This window comes from Melospiza georgiana, chromosome 2 (assembly GCF_028018845.1).
Source record: "Melospiza georgiana isolate bMelGeo1 chromosome 2, bMelGeo1.pri, whole genome shotgun sequence".
Classification (NCBI taxonomy): Eukaryota; Metazoa; Chordata; class Aves; order Passeriformes; family Passerellidae; genus Melospiza; species Melospiza georgiana.
This window is the reverse complement of record NC_080431.1, coordinates 17,819,312-17,840,833: the sequence shown is the minus strand read 5'-3', so window position 1 is coordinate 17,840,833 and position 21,522 is coordinate 17,819,312. Positions and strand designations below refer to the sequence as shown.

Here is a 21,522-nt window from a genome sequence, read left to right as displayed (position 1 = left end):
AGTCATTTCTCCTTTTGGCCTGATCAGATGAAAGGAGAGAATAGATTTTAAAATACTCTTCCCATGGGTACAGCAGGGCACATTTATGTACAAATAATGGATCAGAACAGGCAAAATATAAGAGGAAATATAAGAGGAAAAAACTATAAATAAGACATGAGTCAGTTTTAATACATGTGTTTTTGTAGCAGGCATCAGCATGTTATCAGATGTAAGTGCCTCTTATCTACCCTTTTGGAGATCCCAATCCCCTTGCCCTTCTTATCTCCTCAAATCAGAAATCACGTTGAGCCATGTAGCTGTCTCCCAGCACCCTCATCAGCAGATTTCCCTGTGGTTGCTGGTATGGAGGCACAAGTGTTGCCCCAGGACTCAGGTTAATGCTACCATGTAAATAACTGGCAGCATTTTTCACCATATTGCTTAGACACCACAGATGGGGAACCTCTGCTTTAATCTCATCTCTGACCTTGGCCTAGGTGATTAGACACTTGTAATACAAAAAATGCCTAACTTCACAATGAAAAAGATTATTTACCTGGATTCTTTCTGTTGCTGTAGGCCACAACTCCCTGCATAAGACCTTCTTCAGAACATCTGGAAGAAGGCTGACAGTTATGAGCAGAATTATACCCAGCCACGCAGGACCACTGGATAGCATTTGCATGAACACATAATACATTCTCTGATAATTGAGAAAAGGCCTGGGAGGAAAAAAGAGAAAATAATTTTTACACTTCACGAAAGAAAGGCTGACAGTATTAAATACAAGAATTATGCCAATAGTGAGATACTTCAGGTTCAGTTTCCCAGTTTGTGGGAGTTCATCCATCCCAGTCTTCTCAAAGGGAGCTGGTGCTAGCCATGCACCATTTGGAGGTAACTACCTTCCTTTTGTCTTCCAGACTGCAGGAAATATCATGCTGTCCCCTCCCTGCCATAGTGTTTCTCCCTTGCAAAGATAAATTAAGTTCATTCTTAATGTGTTTATGCTCTTCCACGTACCCTTAGCTTGTCCCAGGTATTTTCCACCTTTCTTCTTAGTGTCCCACCCACCATTCCCCTGGTCTTTGCTAAGGCACACTCCTTTGTGTGCATCCTCAGACTAATCTTGTTAACCATACTTATTTTCACACCTCTCAGGCTCCCATAAGTATCTCTTAATACTTTCATGTTATGCTCCCCATCCTATGCACCACATACTTATCTAACCACACTATTAATACCTTCTCTTCCCAACCTCTCTGCATCCCATGCAGTTGGATGATCATTAAAATTAAAATCATTGCCAGCACTGTATGGTACTGGGAATCAGAGGCCATAATCACTGAGCCAAGATCAAGGGACAGTTTGCAGCAACACTGCAGTGTAAAACCAGTAGGGCAGTTTCCTGATGGTTTTCAAAAAGTGATAGTATTTGCACACTAAAAAGGTAACTAAGCTGAAATTAATTTTTATATACACACAGTCACATGTTTAACACACAGCAATGCTGGTTGGAAAACCATTGGGAAAATGTCTCTTCTGCAAACTGATGCTAAAGAAACTGAGATCTGATATTACTAGAAAAAAGAAGAGGCAGCTAAATATCCAAGTAGTTAAGAAGTAGTTACTCATTTGCAAAAGCCATGCTAAATACAAATCCTTTCTCTAAATTAAATGGCATCTTAATCACCAAGCAATAGTTTGCCCTCTCCTTCTCTAGTCCATCAAAATATTGTGAATACAAAGTAGAATAGTACTTAACTGCTAGCAATAGTTAAAAAGACGGCCTTGTAACTGAGAGCTCTACAAGTGTGAAAAAAAATTTCCAGCCCCTAATGGCAATCAGACACAGTAAGGAACTGAACTTGTTCCAACTTGATTTCCTTTCCAAAACTTTCAGTTTCAAGTACATAGAACTCTTAATAGCAGCCCCCCCCAACACTTTAAATTGGCTATGGACAAGAGCCAATTCCTACAACTAATTCCTACAAAGCTTCTTACCACCATGAATAAGTAGGTGATCAGACACCCCTTTGATGAGTAAGGAGGCAAAACAATGAGCTCAAACAAAGGACTCTTGGACATCCACATGACTTTGATATTGAGTTCTGGTCCCTGTCTCTAGTTTGACTGCTACAGCCAGCTTCCTACACAAGCTCAGCAAGTAGGTGGGTAATTACCTTCTGAACAGACATGACCTATTTTGTGACATTTTGACTCAGGCAATGTCAGCTCCTTGAACCAACCCTTGGGCTGCTTTTAATCAACACTACTGAGATAAAACCCAATGGGGTAGTCTGCGGTCTGATATTCTCCTTGCGTTCTTCTTTAAGAAGATTTTAGCAGACATTTATTGATAGAAGAGCTGACTACTCTAGTTAGCAATTACAATGTGTTTAAAATAGAGTTCTGGATTATATAAAGGCTAAATTTAATTCTGTGACAAAAAGGTGAAATATAACAACTTTATGTTTCTGAAACAACTTTTGCAATGCAGTTAATATTAGGGTTCATACCAAGTAATTCCTCCCCAGAGTAGAGAAAAGACAATGTAGAATACCAGTGATCCCCAGATCACGAAGTGATTTATCCATGTCCAATAGTGTGTATCTATTGCAAGCTGAAAAAAAGGATAATATATGATGTTATTACTATCTAGACACAACAGGAATTCCCAGCAGGAGATAAACCAGAATTATACCCTTTGAAAATAGGGAAGAATTCTACACACAAGTAGTTAAAAACATCTTTCAAGTTTGAGCACAGTTAAGAAGGCACAGATAGCAAACTTTCTATTCAAAGTAATAAAACAATGCATGATGATATAAAGAAACTAATATAAATAAGCAACAATTAAAAAACAAGTTTTAAGAAGTTTCAGTGGATAAAATAAAGCATACCTTACCTTAAATGTAACCGTGAATACAAGCACAGTAAACACCACTGTTCCAAAGGTCCAATTTCCAAATATCTATAAAAAATGGTCCAAAGCAGTTATAGGCAATATTGTCCACCATGTTGTGAATTGTTCAGTGTGAACATCTTAAAGCTTAGTATTGCTTTGTCTCATGACCTGACACTTGAGCAAAGTGAATTCCTACACGATCTATGCAGTGCAAAGTGCTCTGGTTTCTTACTCTGTGTGTACACACCTCAGATTTCAGACAGACAAAAAAAGACCACAACCAACATTCTGCTCTGAACTTGAAGTCCACACATATATTTCCTAATAAAGGGTAGCACAATTAACAAATCACTGAGATTGAAAAACAATCTTGGATGCCATCTTTTTCCTGATTTCCCTTTTCTGTTGGATGTCCTTTGCATCCAACAATTTCTTGGAGATTCAACAGCATGTTATACAGATAAGTATAAGAACCATACAAGTACAAAAACATCCACATATGTTTTAAGGTAAACGACTTTTAACTTGTGTTTGATTTTCTCCCCGCTTGCATAATGACATAAAAACACGTCTGCTTTTCAAGTAGGCAGAAATGACCATTAATGCTGACAGAGGGAAGAACTAGTGGTGAATACTGTCACAGAGGATTCCTTGAACTTCAGCAGCTACCAGATGACCAGGTTCAGGATCAAGAGAAATACTGGGAAATTAGGCAACAGTTAGGATGCTGTATTTTAGAAGAGACTGTGTTTGATTCAGAGTATTGCACCCATGAAAGAGAAGTTTCCAAGAGATCCAAATTACTTTGAAAGATAACTCTTGAGATCTCATGAACTCCCTTCTGCAGTTACAACTTCAGGAATGACACTTCTACGCATGCATGGAATTTCAGCAGAAGATCCAGTTGGCAAAGTAGGCTGTTACTTCATAGACAAAAAGGAAAAATGGGAGCATTCAAGAGATGACAATATGGGCAGGCAGCAAACAGCATAAAAGCAGAAGAACAAATCACATACAAAACTCAGCTCTAACTAGGATTACTGAGGGGGACAGAAAAAGATATTTACAGATATCCTTGCTTCAAAGGAAGAATGCAAGTCTGCTGATGAAGTGGTAAGACAACCTAGTGGAAAGTCTAAAAAAAATGCTGAATTACTCAGTACTCTGGATAATAGTCTTCACTAACAAACCTCCTCCTTGCATGTGGGACCAACAGGTTAAGTTGTTTTTAAGAAGGAAAAGCAGTGGATGCAATGTATTTTGAATTTAACAAGGCATTTGACACTTGGACAGTAATGAAGCAGGAGCTGGCTAAATGGACTACTACTGCAGTTTAAAACTGGTTGAACCACTGGACTCAAAAGACCTTGGTGGATGGTTGGCTTCTGGTAATCAGTCACACCAGGAACTGCGACTGGGCTGGAAATCATGGAATATCCCTGTCAGAACCTGGATGGTGACAGAATATCATAAGCAAACTACCAGGTGGCATAAAAGTAGAGAACAGCTGAAATAATGAATGACAGAGTTTCAATCCAGAGGGACCTGTGCTGATTTGAGAAGCAGGCTAACAGATACCTTACGGAATTAAATAAGGAGAAGTGCAAAGATTTACACCTACGATGGAGCAGTGACTGGCTGTGCAATGGCCCTACTGAAAAGGAAGAAAGGAAGTTGCAGTGGGGTTATGTGGACTGCAGGCTGAATACAAGCCTATACTGTGTTCTCTGTCTATACATAAGGTCAACTGCACAGCAACTGAAGAAAGGTTATTATTCCCCTCTACTCAGCTACACTGAGGTTTAACCTGGAACACTGCTGGGCTTTGGGCCCCTCAGTTCATGAGTGATATGAAAAAACCAGGAAATGATCAGTGGCCTGCAACCAAGGTGTTTAGCAGCCTATGGCTCTTCGGCAAAGAGGGGTAAAGGAGCTTAGTTTGGTGAAGGAAAGGCTGTGAAACAATCTAGCAGCTGCCCACAAATGTCCGAAGAATTACAATGATGAAGAACTGAAACAAATCCCTCTTCAACAACAAGAAATATTTTGCTTAGGGATTGTGAGAAATTTTTCCACCATGAAGACAGAAGGACATTGGAATAGGTTGCCGTGAAAGGTTATGGAATCTGCATTTCAGAGATACTGAAATCCTGAAAAAGACTAGACAAAGCCTTCAGCAAATTAATTTTAATTAGCCGTGCACAGAGCAGTGAGCTGGACTTGATTATGTCAAATCTACACTTTTTTTGTATGAGGTCACCCAATATTACATGACACGGTATCCATGTGGGAAGATGATCACACAAATATGCTCTGTGTGAAAAATTTTGAATGAAGACCACAGCTAGCCACAGGACATAAATCAGTAGGAAGCTAGGCTAAGATAATGCAATCAACTGGGAATGGAAAAAAAACCTAAAATAAACACATGACTGGCCCAGAAGATTCATTATTCATTATTCTCAGTAATCATTTCACTATTTTAAAACTACTTACTGTGTGACCGAGTCCACTGAACACTAGACAAAATTCAGAAAACCTTCATCATTTGGATCTTTTACTTTGATATGTAACAGGCTCATGACATCATTTTACTTTCTGTGACCTAAAAAAGCCTGTGCAGTTAACACCAGACAGGAATCTGGATCAGCAACTTCCAATCATGCCATTTACCAACCTTCTTCTTGCAGATTCTCTTGTCATATATAGCATCTCTCAGAGAACCTAGTGTCAGTCTACATTTCTGCATACTGAATAGATTTGTCCATACTTGCAATAAAAGTTGCTAGATTAAATAAAGCATTTGAAACTACCTTCCCCTGTCTGTTTGTTAGGCTAGACAGAAAGCATTGCTCTGCAGCCAAATCCCTTATCCACCCATCTTATTGACTCAGAAAGTGAGGTCCCAGCACAGGGACAAGATCCATAAAGCTGCTACTTTGGCACAGAGAAAGGTAAGCAAAGCAATATGGGAAGGTGTGAGTTACAAAAATTCACAATGTCTGTTAACTACTGAATGTCTCAAGATACTACTCATGTCTTCAGGCAATGAATCATTCTTCTGTAAGTCTGTTTATTAACATCTAGTTCATTAACAAGTATTTTCTGTGTTCTGCTTCCAGCCTATCCAAGACTTCCCTTCCACCTACTGTGACTTTATTTGTTGATCTTCCATGTACCAGTTCAGCATTCTGCTCACCTATCTTCTTTCCTGTTGTTTTGTATTTCTCATTCAGTTATTCCTTTTAACTTAGTCTCTCTCAACCCTGCTTAATTGCATTTAATGTACCCTGTATCAATTGTAAAAATAAAGAAAACCACCCAGGAAATACATTGTATTATATAGGTAAACTAAGATGACATTTGCAATGACTTCTGCAGTGTCTCCCTTTCTTCTTACCTTTCTTCTCTAGCTGGTTTCTAACTGTATGTTTTTGCAACACCAACCATGATGTCCTATCCACAGTGGAATACCATACACACAAAGCAGCATCACAAATTATTAACAATTTATAGGAGATAAATCTTTGGCATCTTAATTTTGCTTACCAGAAAGTGACCAAGGGAGGCATTTATGAAGTAGGTCTCAGTGATCAGAATTACACTTTTCCATTATTCTACTAATATCACACTACAGGAAGCAAAATGTTTCAAACTAATTTCTAAATACTGAGAAACATTGTGGGGGGAATTGTGTTTGGAAGCAAGCTTAACGGTACATTCATTTTAGTCTGACAGGCATCATTGTATGGGAAAGATCTTTGGTAATTTTTTACTAGTTTTGTAATAACAGTGATTAGTTCATTTGTGGGGGGAAAAAAAAGTAAATTTTTGCTTCAGCACCCATTTTAACAATCTGGATCCTGACTTGGATCACTATGTATCACTTATGGCATTAGTGTTACTGCCAGCTCTTTTATGTTCTTCACTGCTTTCCATCTTTCCCCTGTTCAATAATAACATCTTGTTGCAGTAGCAAATCTTTCAAACCTTCAAATTCTTCACTGAATTTTTCCAGATGTAGCATAATTTAAAAACTGGGAAATAACTATCAACACCTATCAGCATTCATTTGTGCACTCATGTAAGTGTCTCTGACTATTCCTGAACACTTGAAATTTTCAGGCCTTAAATCTAAAATTGCAGTTCAGTATCTCTCAAGTTTTATACATAAACACAGGCATGCATCCTCAAATTAATGACAAATTTTCTATCACAGACATTCAAGACTCAGAATGTCTCCTGAAGCAACACATTATCTTTAAGTGTTAACATGGGTATCTAGTTGTAGACTTCAACATCTGAAATTTGAGAATTAGGCATTAATCCAGCTTTAGAGCCTTAGAATTAGATTGAATGTGTGCAATGGAAGACAACTAGAATTTCAGAAAGGAACTGAGTCAGAATATTTGCAATACGAACTCTTTACAAAATTGGTACAGGTATGGCAACTCTAATTTTCAGCACCGTAAGTATATGGTGATGAAGAATTTTGGACATCTAACAGAGAGCATAATGGTACCCAAAAAAGCTGTAGTGCAGTGTGTAGTTCTGTCTAGTGGAAGTTCACTGTGTCCTTAGGAAAAATGCTTTTTAACAAGTGTTCTCTCTCACAGTAGAAGCTCATTCCCTGACAGATGTCACAAAGGTGGTTTTCAATGGTATGTGAACACTGCATTTCTAGCAAATGTGCATGTTGCATACAGGCAACAAAATTGTGTTGAGTTTGTTTTCTCTCTCACTTTGAGGACATTTTCTAAAGCCATTAAAGCACATTATAGCATAAACTGTAAAAAATTTCTATAGCAAAGAGCCAGCAACAAAACATAGGTTACAGAAAAGTATACAACAGAATAACAAAATGCAAGGAAGCAAAAAGCTTTTTTTAAAGTTCATGGTTCTTTACCACACCTCATATACCTCAATACACTTTGTATGAAGTTCCTTTTATTTTAAGTACTTATAGAGTAGCTATAAAGAACATTTCTAGCTGTAGGCTTAAATGATATTTTACTGCTCTTTAACAGTTTAATTTAAGAACAGTGAAAGATGAAATGGATATCATGACAAATCCACAATAGTCTTACCATGTGAGTGCTGGTTGTCATTAGCTGAGGATAGGAAGAGAAGCAAGTAGCAAAAAGAAAAAAAGCACACAAATAAAATAGACCAAAATACCAATGGATAAAAAAAAATAAAATGCAAAAGTTAATAAAATTTGCATTCGTGTGACTGCAAAGCAAGTAGATTATTTTAAGCTGCTATATGTCAAAATAATTAAACCATTAAAAAGCTTGTTACATTTAAGATCTTTTATGATCATTCATAACTACTCTACTAAGAGTCTTTTGATATGTTAAACAGATTATCATCAGATGCATGTTAAGTATGAAACAGAAAAATTACTGTATAAATTCAGAAGTAATGCGTGGAATTTATGTTATATATTCCTCCTAATTAGTATCCAATCCTATGTCTCTGCTTACTAATACACAGTATGTTTTATTGCATAGTTCAGATTTTACTAAACAGATAACCCATATATCCCATAGTAACTCACTAAAAAGTTATCATCTTTCATGAAATATTGAAGAAAACCATTAAAACTATGTTCTTTTTGCAACTGGCATTTAAAAAATTACCATTGACAGATGTAATCCAACACTAACCTGTCCATTGCTGGTCACAACTGTGTTGTTTAACAAAAAATAGGCACCAAAGAAAAATACCACAGCATCAAACACTCCTAGGAATGTCCAATAAACAAATGCATGCCAGCGCAGCAAAGCATTCTTGGCAACATCTCTGTGTGAGACAAGAAACATATTCATTATCAGCAGGCTTGAAAATCCCAGATAAATGAGATAATTAATATTGTTCCTTGAAAACCTCAACATTTCCACATTACAACTGTCTACCACTTCAAATCTAACTCCTTCCTCAAAATGTCCTCTTTATTAATTTTTATTTAATTCTTACTAAACCCTTTTTACTGCTTCCTATAATTCTGCTTATTTCAATAATGGCAAACTCCCTGGGCTGTACCCATTTACTTTTCAATCTTTTTAGAGAAGGTATCTCTTTTCCAGTGCTTGCTATGTATGTCATGATCCACTGCAGATATTAAATGGAAACACTAGAGGTCTCTGGAGACTTTGCTTTATTTCCCCTAGGATACTTTTACATGGACTATTGCAACAAAATAAAAAATTAATTTTATGTGGAATGTGAAACAAGGGGTTTACAGCTGACTTGAAGCTTCAGGTCAAATAGAGTTCTTGAATATTTTTCCACAAAAACATAGAGGGATTTGTCAACAACAGAACTCTTCACTAGCATGCATTTTCTTACTACAAAAAATTTTAAATGTTACAACTTGAGTTCTTCTCCACAGAATGGGTATGTATCAACTTGGCATATAGTATAGAATGCATCAGAGTAAATCAGGACACAGTTAAATGAAAACCCTGAGTTACAGAAACATTTACTACCAACCAGTGCTTCCACCATATGAACTTCATAAAGACTGTCTGATGACCTTATAAAGTAATTTCTCCCCAGAGATTAATAATACAGACTGCAAACCCATAGGTGGTCAACAATAGCCTCACCTGGCCCAGAACAACTACTATTGCCCAAAGCAGCTTAGCAATAGGCTCTCTTGGGTATCAAAACCCACAGGTTTCTCACAAATAAGCTCTGCTAGCTTTCATAAACTAAAAAAAAGGCTTCTGAACTACCATTTCTAAATTAAAAACATTCAAAACATCAAAGAGAAAATAAAAACATTACTGTTGAAGCTCAACAGTAATCTCTTGTATTCCTCTTCAATTTAATTGTTAAAAACATATCACTACATTGATTAACGTTTGGGCAGCTAATATTGCTTCTTTCAAAGAATGTTTTTTCTTTTATTATCTACTGTTACCCCTCCCTGAAATATACTGGCTTTGCAGCTACAAGGATCTCAACTGGACACTGTTCCTAATTTAGACGGCCAAATGCAGTTAATAGGCAAGAACTGTATTTCAAGTGGCTAAAAACCTAAACAAGTCAATCCCAATGCCCAGAAGTGAGTCAACAATGCAGAGGATAATGCTGGACACCCGCACAGAATACATACTCTGATACACTCTAACAATCTTTCAGAATAAAACATGTAAAGTAGAAAAAACCAGCATGTTTTCTTTTTTAAAAATACTTCTGTTCTGCATGTTTCTTCCCCACGGTTGGAGGAAATAAAGAGTTCTAAACTAAATCTCCTAACTTGATTTTGTTAAAGAGTGATTTCTGTTTTGCTCTCACTCCCTCTCTAGCAAATGCATGGTGTGGTTTTTAGATGTGCATATAAAACTCCATGTTTATCTGCTGTACTTTGTAGGCCATGCATGTGATCTTCAACCCTTCTGTTGCAGTGTATCTGATGTTGTGCAGAAATCCTGAGGACTTCCACTGTAACAGACACAGGTCCCCCAGCTGAACAGTCAAACTCTGGGGTACAGTGTTTTAATTTTACCTGTACAAGGAAGGCTCTCTCTTGAGTGTCTCTGGACTGACATGTTGTTCCATTAGACTGTACAAGAGGATAGGAAGGGAGGTGAAGCTGATATTGTACAGTGTTAGATACGCAGTATCATATAAAGTCTGTAGATGGAAAAGAATTAAATCAACTACTTTTAATTTAAAATTTTATCTTACTTTAAAATTAAATCCTCTGCATGAGACTTGATTTAAAATGAATACATGAACTTCTGCATGCAACTAAAGTTATATTCCTTCAGAATGGAGGTAAATACCCCTGAACAGCTGCTAACTGATATAGGACACAACTCTCCACTTGTATTCCATTTACCTGGAGGAAAAAAATCAGCAGAAAAACTCATTTCATGGACCAGTCTGGTCTATCTACTGACCCCTCCTATTGCATCAGCTGTAATACCAACTCTAAAGTACCCAAACTGAAGAGCACATTCCTTTAGAGGCAGAAATTCTTCTCTGACACAACATCCATGTATCTCACATCCCTTTTATTTCCTCAATGTCTATAAAACATGGAGATATTCAGAGAAGAAGCAAGAGGACTCCAGAGATTTTTAAGCTGTGTGTGACTGCAATGAGCTTCCTAAACATCCCAAAGATGAAATATCCCAATGTGTCTTTGATTTTTCTTCTCACTGAGATGCTTTTTCACATATGTATCATCAGTGTACCCTCAAACCTACCATGTCATCCACAAAGGGAGCTGTTTATTTCTCAAAATCTATTTGGTAATCATTTATTCTGGAAAAAGTGCTATCAAAACCCCCTTTATGATCCAAAATTATATTCATCACTTAAAAGGATAAAAATTAAGCTAAATTTTCATAAGACATGCTTTCACATCCAAATCATAATAATGCTTTATAAAAACCTACAAAGCTTTCAGTGGTTGTTTGAAATGGAAACCAAAACAGAAGAAATAGTTTTGTTATTTTAACTCCTCCTGGGGCTTTCTTTCAACAAATTCAAAGCAATAGTACTATTTTCTCCCAATTAAATCCAACTCTCATTCAATTTAATATGGAAAACAAACTATTTTTGTCTAAATTCAGCCATTCATTCCTTTGTTTTTTGCTCCTTCATTCAAAGAAGGAAGAGGTTAGATTAGATTAATTAGATGAGAGCAAGGGAGGAAGAAACAAAAATTTAGGAAGGCAAATACTGATCATCTCCTGAATGATGGCACTTTTCTGGTGAGCAACAGTTCACTTTTCCTCTATTTTTCAGTTTTTATATTTTCTTTTCAACTAATTGAATGCTGCTATTCATCTGAAATTTGTAATGCATAGCTGTTCGTGCTAGAGAAGACTAGTTTATTGTTTCATTTTCATTCTGGATTCTAAAAATGAACAACTGATTCAATTACTCATCTTTCAGGATTTCCTCTATTCACATCCAATAGGCTTAAATCTAACTGACTGTACATTTCCCACAGACATTTCACTTTGCACTGCCAGTTCCAAATATTGTATTTCTGTATTCCTTGACTTCAACATTGCTTTTATGATAATTCATATAACTGACTTCTGTATCTTAAATGCAATTGCCACTGAATACCATAAGAACCAAAAGTGATGTTGTTCTTTGTAAATTAACACTAAATTCTCAGAAAGATCCTTTTTTTGTTACAAAAAAAGCAAAAGAGATAATTTACATTGATGGAAAAAGATCAACTAACCTGTTGTGAAAACCCACAGAAGAACTGATATAAAAACTGAGGAAAAATGAAGCAGACATTCTGAAAAACAAAGTGACTGTTGTCAAGTGAAATGTAAGCACCAATTTATATACAATGCTATAGATTAGTATATCATAGTTTTATAGTGCTAACAATAGTAAGCATTGCAGGAACAGTAGACAAAACCATATTGTTAAATCTCAACAGTCACATCTTGCAGTAGTACTATTAAAAAAAACCCACTTTAAATATTTTCAAGACAATCCTACAAGGCTACAGTTTGAAAATTGAAGGGCAGTAAAATTTGGGATCCAGGAATACAGTTCAGTTAAAGCAAAGCAAAAACGGGACAATCCGCAGGAGGAGATAAACCATGATAAGCAAGCATGGATGCTCATGGATTAGCATGGTTACCAGCAAAGCAACTGTAAGATGTTTCTAGCTGTAACCTCAAATGCCATCTTCTCCCAGTTATACCACAGTCAAACACCAGAACTCTGAATTACCTTGTGACAGGTCCTTTCTATAATCTTTCATTGCTTACCAAAAGAACTTGAATTGGATACCAGCATTTTGAAATAACAAAACTCTCTAAATAGGAGAATGCTCACTATGAACTTTCTCCACCTACACTATCCTAATGAACTCAGCATAACTTAATATGCAGTGATGTCTAAGGTCTCAAATACTATTTCCAATGTGCTTTAAAAGTTCACTATAGAGACAACCTGGAGGGTACTGGAAATAAGCAAAACAGTCTGAGATGGAATTTGCAGGATATGAAAAAATAATTTAAGAATTTTGGTTTTAAATGTAACATCAATTATAGAATCTATCTATATAAAAGCTATTTCACTTCATGTTCAGAATAAAACCAATAATCCCACTTCAGCACTGCATCTGGTATTCAAGAAAATCTCTTCATGGAATTGTTGCTGGTTTGTACCATTAGCTGGAAAAACTGTATATAGTTAGATACTACCATTTAAGTTTTTGAGGTTTATGTAATTGGAATAAGCATTCTCCTCTCCTACCTTATAAAAGAAGTATTGCACAAGTTCAGATATCCTAATGTAATAAAAATGCCCATGAACAAGCAACATTTTTTTCAAATGTTTAAATTTAGGTATTGCATAGTCACTGTTTCTTGCTGCTTGACGACCTTCTTTGCCAATGACTCCTTTAAAAAACAAAAGAGGTGAAGCTATTTAATAACTAAAGAACTATTAAAAAGATAAAATTAATTGCAAAATTATATAATAATTGTATGGTACTGATGTAATGGGAGATCATGACTATATCTCATACAATTCCTAGGATAAATGCACGAAAAGTTGTCTATAACACAAGCTGATTCTTTGAGATTGCCTATTTTAAGAAATATATGGGTCTTGCCATTTCACTTGAAATAATATACTAGCAGTCTTACCTATACCAACATGTGCTTCTAGAATCATACTGACATCATTGGCTCCATCACCAATTGCTAATGTGATAGGACGTTCTTTTGATAACTTAATCAACTTTACAATCTGGAAAAAAAATGGTGTTAGAAATTCTCCTCTATAATGGTTTGCTTATTTTGCGTAAGTATAACATTTTTAAAAATTTACCAAAAATGTTTAATAAGAAATTCTCTGAAGGAACACAAAAGCAACATTACTCAATGCAATAGCTGGACATAAAGATCACCATTTCTTCATGTTACAAAGTATTCGTTCCCAACATTTTTTAAATACTTCTAAAGTACTTTGAGAGAGATGGGACAGGACAAAGGAAGAGCCAAAGAATGGAAGATATTGAGATTGCTTAATGTTGTGTCAGTGCATCAATAAATTAAGAGGGTTCCAGAGACAGAGTGCACCATTTCAAACAAATCCTGAAATGAAAGACTAAAAACTTCTCTTTCTCATCTGTGTTGAACTTTTTTCTTACATTTAAGAAAATATATTGGACTCTGTATACAAAAATTTGACTCCAAATCTCTCCATTACAAGTTATCACCTCTGTAAATTTGGTACCAAGTAAGATGCAACTGAAAACTTCTACAAACCTCCAGATAGTTATAGTGCTGGCTAAATACATCTGTTAATGTGAATAAGGGTTACATATGCTGTACCTGCACACTGAGAAAAAGATATGACAAACTGAGAGAAAAAAAGAATGCATATTCCAGTACTTCTTTCCTTTAAAAGTTCTTCAGCTATCTTGAGAGGTTTCAGTAATGGAAGGATATATTTTTACTTGAAACAAACAACAAATGCAATATTCAGGTATACTTAAACATGGTAATGCACACACTTTTTGTCTGGATTCTTCTTGGCTTTCCACTTAGGTTAAAAACAGAGAAAAAATATCACTCTGTAGTAATAAATAACACCGGTTCTTACAGTGTCAAAAGAGTAGACCATACAAAGATTGCTAGGTTAAAAAGAGAGCGTTTAGTTCATTTATTAAATATGTTCATATTAGCATATACCAACCATAAATTTGAATAATATGTAGCTAAATCAAATTCAGATGCACAGCTGGGTGCTGTTTTAGCAATACCATTATCTAAATTGCTTGCCAGCAGAAATTCTCCTCTCCGTTTTTTTTTTTTTAACATTTTTCCATTTTAGAAGATACAAAAATGAATGGTAGCATCTTAAGTTATCATAGTAAGCCATACAGTGTATTAACCTTCAGAATTTTCATATGTGCATCACTAACAAGCAATTATGAAACTAAACACAAACCTGTGCTTTTTGCAGAGGTGCCATTCGACAGCATAACACTGCAGTGCAGTTCCTGCAAATATTAAGAAAGATCTCTCTGTAGTTACCAGAGCTCCCATCGTATCTTGGTTTCATTATTAATGATAATGCTGCTCCATCAATAATTAAACCATAATCTTGAGTATCAGCAGAGAGTCTGTTCAGGGATAAAATATAAACTAAGTGTCATTATAAAATTCTCGGACACATTTAAAATCTGGCAATAAGAATTATGTGAAAATCAATTAATGAAAAAATAATGAGTATAGAATACCACAAAGTTAACACATTTCTAAAGGAAATTCCTTGTATAAGACTGATATGTACAACATCTTAAAATTCTGGATTATGTTGAAAATACTCAGTGCTTCACCAGTTTGAATGCATAAATCTGATACCTCAGTGACTTGACCAGTGAGTATAAATGTATAATAAATGACTTTTCAGTTTGGTTTGAAAAGATTCCAAGAACTGCAGTGAGGTAAACCAAGCTGCAGGAATAAAGTTAATTTTGCAGCGCACTCCATAACACAGAGGAAAAATAAGTTAAAGGGAAAGGCCTTTGGTACTCTGATGAGGAAATATTTTTTGTTTGCAGAAGTAAATTGTGCCTTGAAGGAAATGCCTAAAAGAAACCTGTTGGCCCAGATGGATAAAGCCACTGTCTACATCTAGAGTATGGATATTTTGCCTTTAGAGTAGTGGCTAAGTCAAATACAAGTTTACTTTTATTTGTTATACTAAATTAATTATTTATGTTTCCTATAATATTACAATATATTCTTACCCATAAAAATCTATTAGCAGTATGCCTGTAGTTATTTGAGCATTGCTAGAAGTGTAACCAGAGTCACAGGAAGCAGTTTATTTACTACTTCATCATATACTGAACAATGGGGAAGATAAGATGGTCTGAACTGCAAGAACCATTTTCTGTGGCATCCAGACAAGTTATTTCAGAGCACCCTTGCATCTGCCTGCAGTACACAGCAGCCTCAGGCTCCAGGTCAACACTGAATGTTGTATAAATGTACACCGCAGTTTATTTTTACTCTCTTTTCAGTGTTCCAAGGTTATACGCTACTGTGCATGGGATTTCAACAACCATGGTTTCACCAACACCAGTGTTTGTGTTTGTGAGAAAAACACATATTTATTATTATGTATTTTAGGCATCTCCATCTTTTTTTACTAGAACAGAAGCTATTTTGACAAGTAAGAAAAAATTCTGTAAACTACATTTAATAACAGTTCCCAGATATTTTCACCACTTTGCTACCGTTGGCACAAATAGGGCAATGCCATTGGGGTACAATGATATCAAATAAAAAGGTATCATTATAAATTTCAGGCAATGTACTGAATGTTTAGTGTATCACAGTCAAATATTTTTAGCCTGGATTTGAACATATATAAGTAGAATCCTGCTTGTATTATTTTAGTACTATTCTCTAGCTCTGGAGATAGAGGCAAAAAAAAAAAAAATCCAAAGAGCTTTAACATGTAGAATTTGGCATTGCACAAAAAGTGAAACAAACATGTTTGATCACACCTTGTAAGACCTGTGGTACTTAAACGAAATGGTACAGATGACATGGATGAAAATTATTTATTTAACTGAATATACAAATGTTCTTGATTAGATCAATGGGGTATAAATTGTAAGGAGAGCTAAGAAAAATTACCTGGTCTAGAGATTTAAGCTGCAAGACTATGAGTTATAGAAAATCTCTGCTAAAATAGTACCACAAATGCTTGTTAACTCATTGCTAATAGTTTTATGGTGGAAAAATTATTACAGTATCAGTTGTGACTTTTCTTTTAATAGTAAAAGTAGTACCAGAAATGAGATAAAGAACCATGACCGAAACCCAAAATTTATCTAAAGAAGCTTATGCTTAATTGCCATACAATAATTCACACATTAGCAACAGAAACTGAAGCATACTGTTGTTCTTAAGGTCATTGGTCATAATTTCATTGCTTGCAAAATGCCCAGAAGCCCACTTCTGGCCTGCAAATCCAACCTTTTCCTTACCCTGAGAACGTATCCCTGGTTAAGCTGCCATTTTGTCTTATGACAGTTTTGTTTAGGTCAAAAAGCACATCATGTAAACTCTGCTCTTCAATTTTCTTTGTGGTTAGCTCAAGTATTTGTGTATTTCTTCTGAAGAGTTTGCAAGCGTAGCAAGTAGCTGCAGCAGTCTCCATTTTGTCTCCTGTCAGAACCCAAACTTTAATTCCTGCTTTCTGGAGTGCTTCAATAGTGTCAGCAGCTTTTTCTTGTAGCCTGTAAAGTCAATTGACAGCATACATTGATGGATTGCTTGGAAATGAGAAAGGTCTTTATTGAAAGATTTTCATAAACAAACAAAAAGTTTCAACAGAAGTTACCATATCTAAGAATTTTCCCCAAAGTGGGACTCTAAAAATGTTCAGGGGACTAGTGGGTGTTTTTGAATCTTTTTAAGACGTAAAGAATCTTCCTTCATTTCCTCAATACCCGTTTTGTAGTCCTTCCCTCTGGAACTTTCGCCTATTAACTTGATCAATAAATTATTACTCGGTTCAAATACACTGATTTTTGTACACTTAACTATTGTTAGTTGCTCACTAGGTTATAAAGTTACCATGTGTAACTTTAGTAAGGTAAGGGTGTGGAATCAATTAAAATAAGGGATTTCCTAAAAATTCTCTTAATGCAGAAAAAGAGTCTTCAATTACTTTGTCATCATCACTGAAGATAAGAAACTAAGAAATAATGAAACTAACCGATCTTCAACAGCTGTAGCACCAAGTAATATAAAATCTGTTTCTATCTGCTCATATACTTCTGCCAATTTCTTATCCCGCTCCTGAAGGGCCAGCTTTGCACCCTGAAGCAGCTCCTGTACATTGCTATATTCTTCTGCTGAGAGCTTCTTATACGCAACACACAACGTTCGCAGTCCCTCCTAAAGAGCGCAATCAAAAGAAACAAAATGCATTTTACAAAACTCTTCTTAGACTTCTTGCTGGTGTTTATGCTGGAGGATTTGAAAAAGGAACATCATGAAGTGACTAAGTATAGACTAGTACAGCATAGTATAGACTAGGATATGGCTCAGCTTAATTCTGCTCTGCTCTAGAAGCAGTTACAACCTGACAGACCAACCTCAATCTCCAGAAGATAAACAGCTCAGTGATCCAATTGGATATATGAGATTACAAGGGAAGGCAAAGTCAACCAAAAGGTTTCTTTCTCTATGTGTATAATTAGGCAGGATGAGTCAGAATAAATAATAGTAACCTAAATAGTAGCTCTGCAGAGTCTGATTTTGATGCTGTGCTGCAGCAGATCCACAGACAGGGACCAAACATCACAAAGAGAAGTGAAAGTGAAAATCCAACTGTACCATTTCAATCAAGTGAAAACTAAAATTTAGCTGTGGGTGTTGCAGACTGCATCAAACTTCTGGACTGAGTGATGAATAAGAAAGCAAGTATATAGATTGTGTAAGGTGGGGAGAAACACAATAAGGTCTTGCCTCCTGAGTTATATATTGCTTCTCACAACACCATTTAACTGGCACTTCAGCTTCCTTAACTTTAATTCATCAGTAAGACTGTATAGTTACTTATTACCAAACCAAGAAGGACAATTATTAAAATATCTCCCTGCCTCTTGAAATTTATAAAAGCAGGTGCCAGATATTTTCTTTGAGAGGCTTCTGTATGTAGGAGCCAGTCCTATTTCCAATTATGCAAGATGAATAAATAGGTGCTGGTCTGGATTTCTTTCTTGACACTGAATGGATATTATACGTAAATACTTTTCAATTTCATTAGCCTCTTTTACTTGCTATTATCAGACAGCTGTCCCATAAAATGAAGCTTAGTAAAGCACTTTGAGAGCTTTCTGCTTCAAAACAAAAGCAGGTGACACTGTAGTGGGTTTTTTTTTTTCACATATCTGCAATAATACTTTGTTTTCAGTTTGAGCACTGGATGCCAGCAAATTATATTCTATGTAAGATTGGCAGTTGTCCTGCATTGCAATGAGTTCTGCATATTTTTAGATACAACAAAATTCCTTACTTGACCACTCCAAATACTATTTTCAGGTAAAACCAAGCTCTAAATTTCTTTTGAAGATGATCAGCCAGTTCATAGCTGATTTTTAGCAAGGAAAAATGTAAGATATTGATGATCACTCCGCTGTCTCAGAGCTTGTAAAGCAATCAAAGGCAGCAAATCACAGTTGCTAAGGCTGGGGGCTGAAACTAGCAATAGTTTTTACAGAGATTTACTGTTTTTCACTTCTCGTCTATCCAAAAATTAATTCAAACCACATTTGTGAAATTGCCATACCAACGAGCTAACTGATGACCTCTGGTTTAACATACAGTTGGGCATATCTAATGTATTCATATTGCACCACAACTGACATTTGGAAGATGAGCTAGAGGACAGATGCAAATAAGGGAGTTACACAGACTGCTAGCCACAAAGCCTGAGTGAACCTTGGCATAGAATATCCTTGGTGCCTGTAAAAACAAATCTGTTAGCAGAAAATGCAGGAGGTCAGAACACTTAATTTCTTTTGGACACTGATATCATCTGAACAGATCAATAAAATGGAATCTTACCACTGCATTGCGTTGTACTCGGGATCGTACTTGGTCAATTTTACCTTCTTTAACCCTAGGAAATATGGAGGAATCTGCTCCCTTACAAAACAGAAATATATCACCTAAAAGAGACAGCATATGGAATTCAAAATGACCAAATATACTTTCTTCAAAAAACTTCCAAATTTATAAGTCTTCAAAATGTTTTCTTCCAACTTTTTGGTAGCATTGTACTCATGCTAGTACCTGGTCCCTTATTTTATAAAGAAGGGCATACAGACTGTGTTTAATGCTTAACTCTGATAAATCTGAAACAAATTCAAGTGAGACAAAAAAAATCAAACAGAATGTGACAGCCCTACCTGTTGGAGATCTAACAATTACACTCATTCGCCGTCTCACAGAGTCAAAACTGAAAACCTCCAATAATTCAAACCTGAAAAAGAAACAGAACTGTTTTTTACACAACACTATTTTTCCTGATTCCTAAAGTGGTTATTATGACTTCAAGTACATAAATTAAACATTTCTTCTAACATGGAAGATTATGTTGAGTACCATGGAATATGAAACTAGTAAGAATGAAACAGCAGGTTGCAAATAGTAAGTAAGGAAAGCCCTCAGCTCCTAGTTACTTGAAACAGAACTTGTGATGTCCCTAAGTATTCTCAGATGTACAGTCACTCTAATTTAAGTACAAGAATAGAAACCTTGCAGCAGAGCATTGTACTGATTATGAAGTATGTTTCTACGTATAATACTTGGACATAGCCTTAGAACTTGAAGTGCATGCTTACACCCAAGTCTTTATTTTATATTTTTCTATTTGTTATTATTCCTAATCTCCCTAAAGTGCTGACCTAATTCCATAATCTTGCTCATATGTTTAAAGATAATTTATTCAAGTGAAAAGAAAAATATTTCTTTTTACTGGTTTTATACTTGCCATTATGTTATTTAATTTTATCACCTGTTCCTTTCCTTTTTAAGAGGCAAAATGAACACAAGCTCCTGCTGCACTGTTTTAGTTTAATCAATTTACTTCTATCCTTTACTCTCTTATCTATTTCTCCTAACTTAAGAGAGCCTCCCTTTTCCAGAGCAAACATAAACAATCCAATCATTAATCCCAACTTTTTCAGCATTCGTCTCTGTCCAAATCTGCATGTTTAATTAAATCCTTCAGTCCTAAGTCCTTTTAACACCCTAGAACTCAGACCTGTGCAAAGCTACATCAGGCCTATGTCTACAAACTGTGATGCATTTGGGAGAAAATTTTCAATGATTACAGTGATTTCTTCTGAGTAACCAAATGATACTGACTCCAGTTCTTATGAGCTGAGCCTAAAAAGTGTCCATATCATCCTAAAAGGAGGTAAAGGTAACACCAGGGTTCCTATATTTGTGTCCAAGAGTTCCTGTACAGTTAGCAGAGTACCCAAGCAGGAAGATTTGGATATACCAGAGACAACCAGCAGACATCTAGAGATGTGTAAGGTAAATTTTCAAGGGTATACACATACCACAGAACATCTGTACTATTTCATTGTTATTGAAAATTTGACTCATATTTATGTTCCACTAAATTTATTCCACAGATATTACCCTCCTGTAAATTCCATGGATCATCTGTGAACAGCAAATTGGGTACACAGCTTTTTCTATTAAGAATATACAAAACCATCAGGAACTATTAGATTAGGTCATGAATCTCACACCACACCCTCACTGTCATATCAATATTTTATACTGCATATAATGTCAAAAAAGTGAAGGTAATTAAAATTACTAGATTTTCTTAATTTTTCTACTAAAATGCATGGTTCTTGGCTTTCCTGACTTAGAAATTCATCTGTAAGGAAACAATGGCTTATTAAATGCATCAACAAAAACTCATCAGTCTATTTTGTTATCTTTTTAACCACTCACTTTTCTATGTTATTTTCCCGATTTAAGATCTCCATGTAATTTTCTTTCAGCCTTAGAAAGGTGTAACCAAGTCTGTAAAATGAAACACAGAACAAGAGAATGAATGTAATAAATATATAA

At 35.7% G+C, this 21,522-nt stretch overlaps 1 protein-coding gene across 5 annotated transcripts in view; it reads right to left on the bottom strand.

Annotated features, from left to right (window-relative positions):
- ATP11A (ATPase phospholipid transporting 11A) overlaps positions 1 to 21,522 on the bottom strand; it is a 117,473-nt gene that overhangs the window by 10,277 nt on the left and 85,674 nt on the right. For 3 of the 5 annotated variants that reach the window (XM_058045072.1, XM_058045074.1, XM_058045075.1), the window contains 15 exons: positions 21,403 to 21,474; positions 19,836 to 19,909; positions 19,492 to 19,595; positions 17,636 to 17,817; positions 16,902 to 17,153; positions 14,846 to 15,020; positions 13,537 to 13,639; positions 13,142 to 13,287; positions 12,108 to 12,167; positions 10,407 to 10,534; positions 8,560 to 8,695; positions 7,978 to 8,001; positions 2,891 to 2,956; positions 2,502 to 2,605; positions 539 to 704 (listed from right to left, as the gene is read on the bottom strand). In XM_058045072.1, the coding sequence (XP_057901055.1) occupies positions 539 to 704; positions 2,502 to 2,605; positions 2,891 to 2,956; positions 7,978 to 8,001; positions 8,560 to 8,695; positions 10,407 to 10,534; positions 12,108 to 12,167; positions 13,142 to 13,287; positions 13,537 to 13,639; positions 14,846 to 15,020; positions 16,902 to 17,153; positions 17,636 to 17,817; positions 19,492 to 19,595; positions 19,836 to 19,909; positions 21,403 to 21,474 (1,792 nt within the window). The remainder of the gene's footprint in view (positions 1 to 538; positions 705 to 2,501; positions 2,606 to 2,890; positions 2,957 to 7,977; positions 8,002 to 8,559; positions 8,696 to 10,406; positions 10,535 to 12,107; positions 12,168 to 13,141; positions 13,288 to 13,536; positions 13,640 to 14,845; positions 15,021 to 16,901; positions 17,154 to 17,635; positions 17,818 to 19,491; positions 19,596 to 19,835; positions 19,910 to 21,402; positions 21,475 to 21,522) is intronic. The other 2 variants (XM_058045073.1, XM_058045076.1) reach the window with 1 other exon arrangement.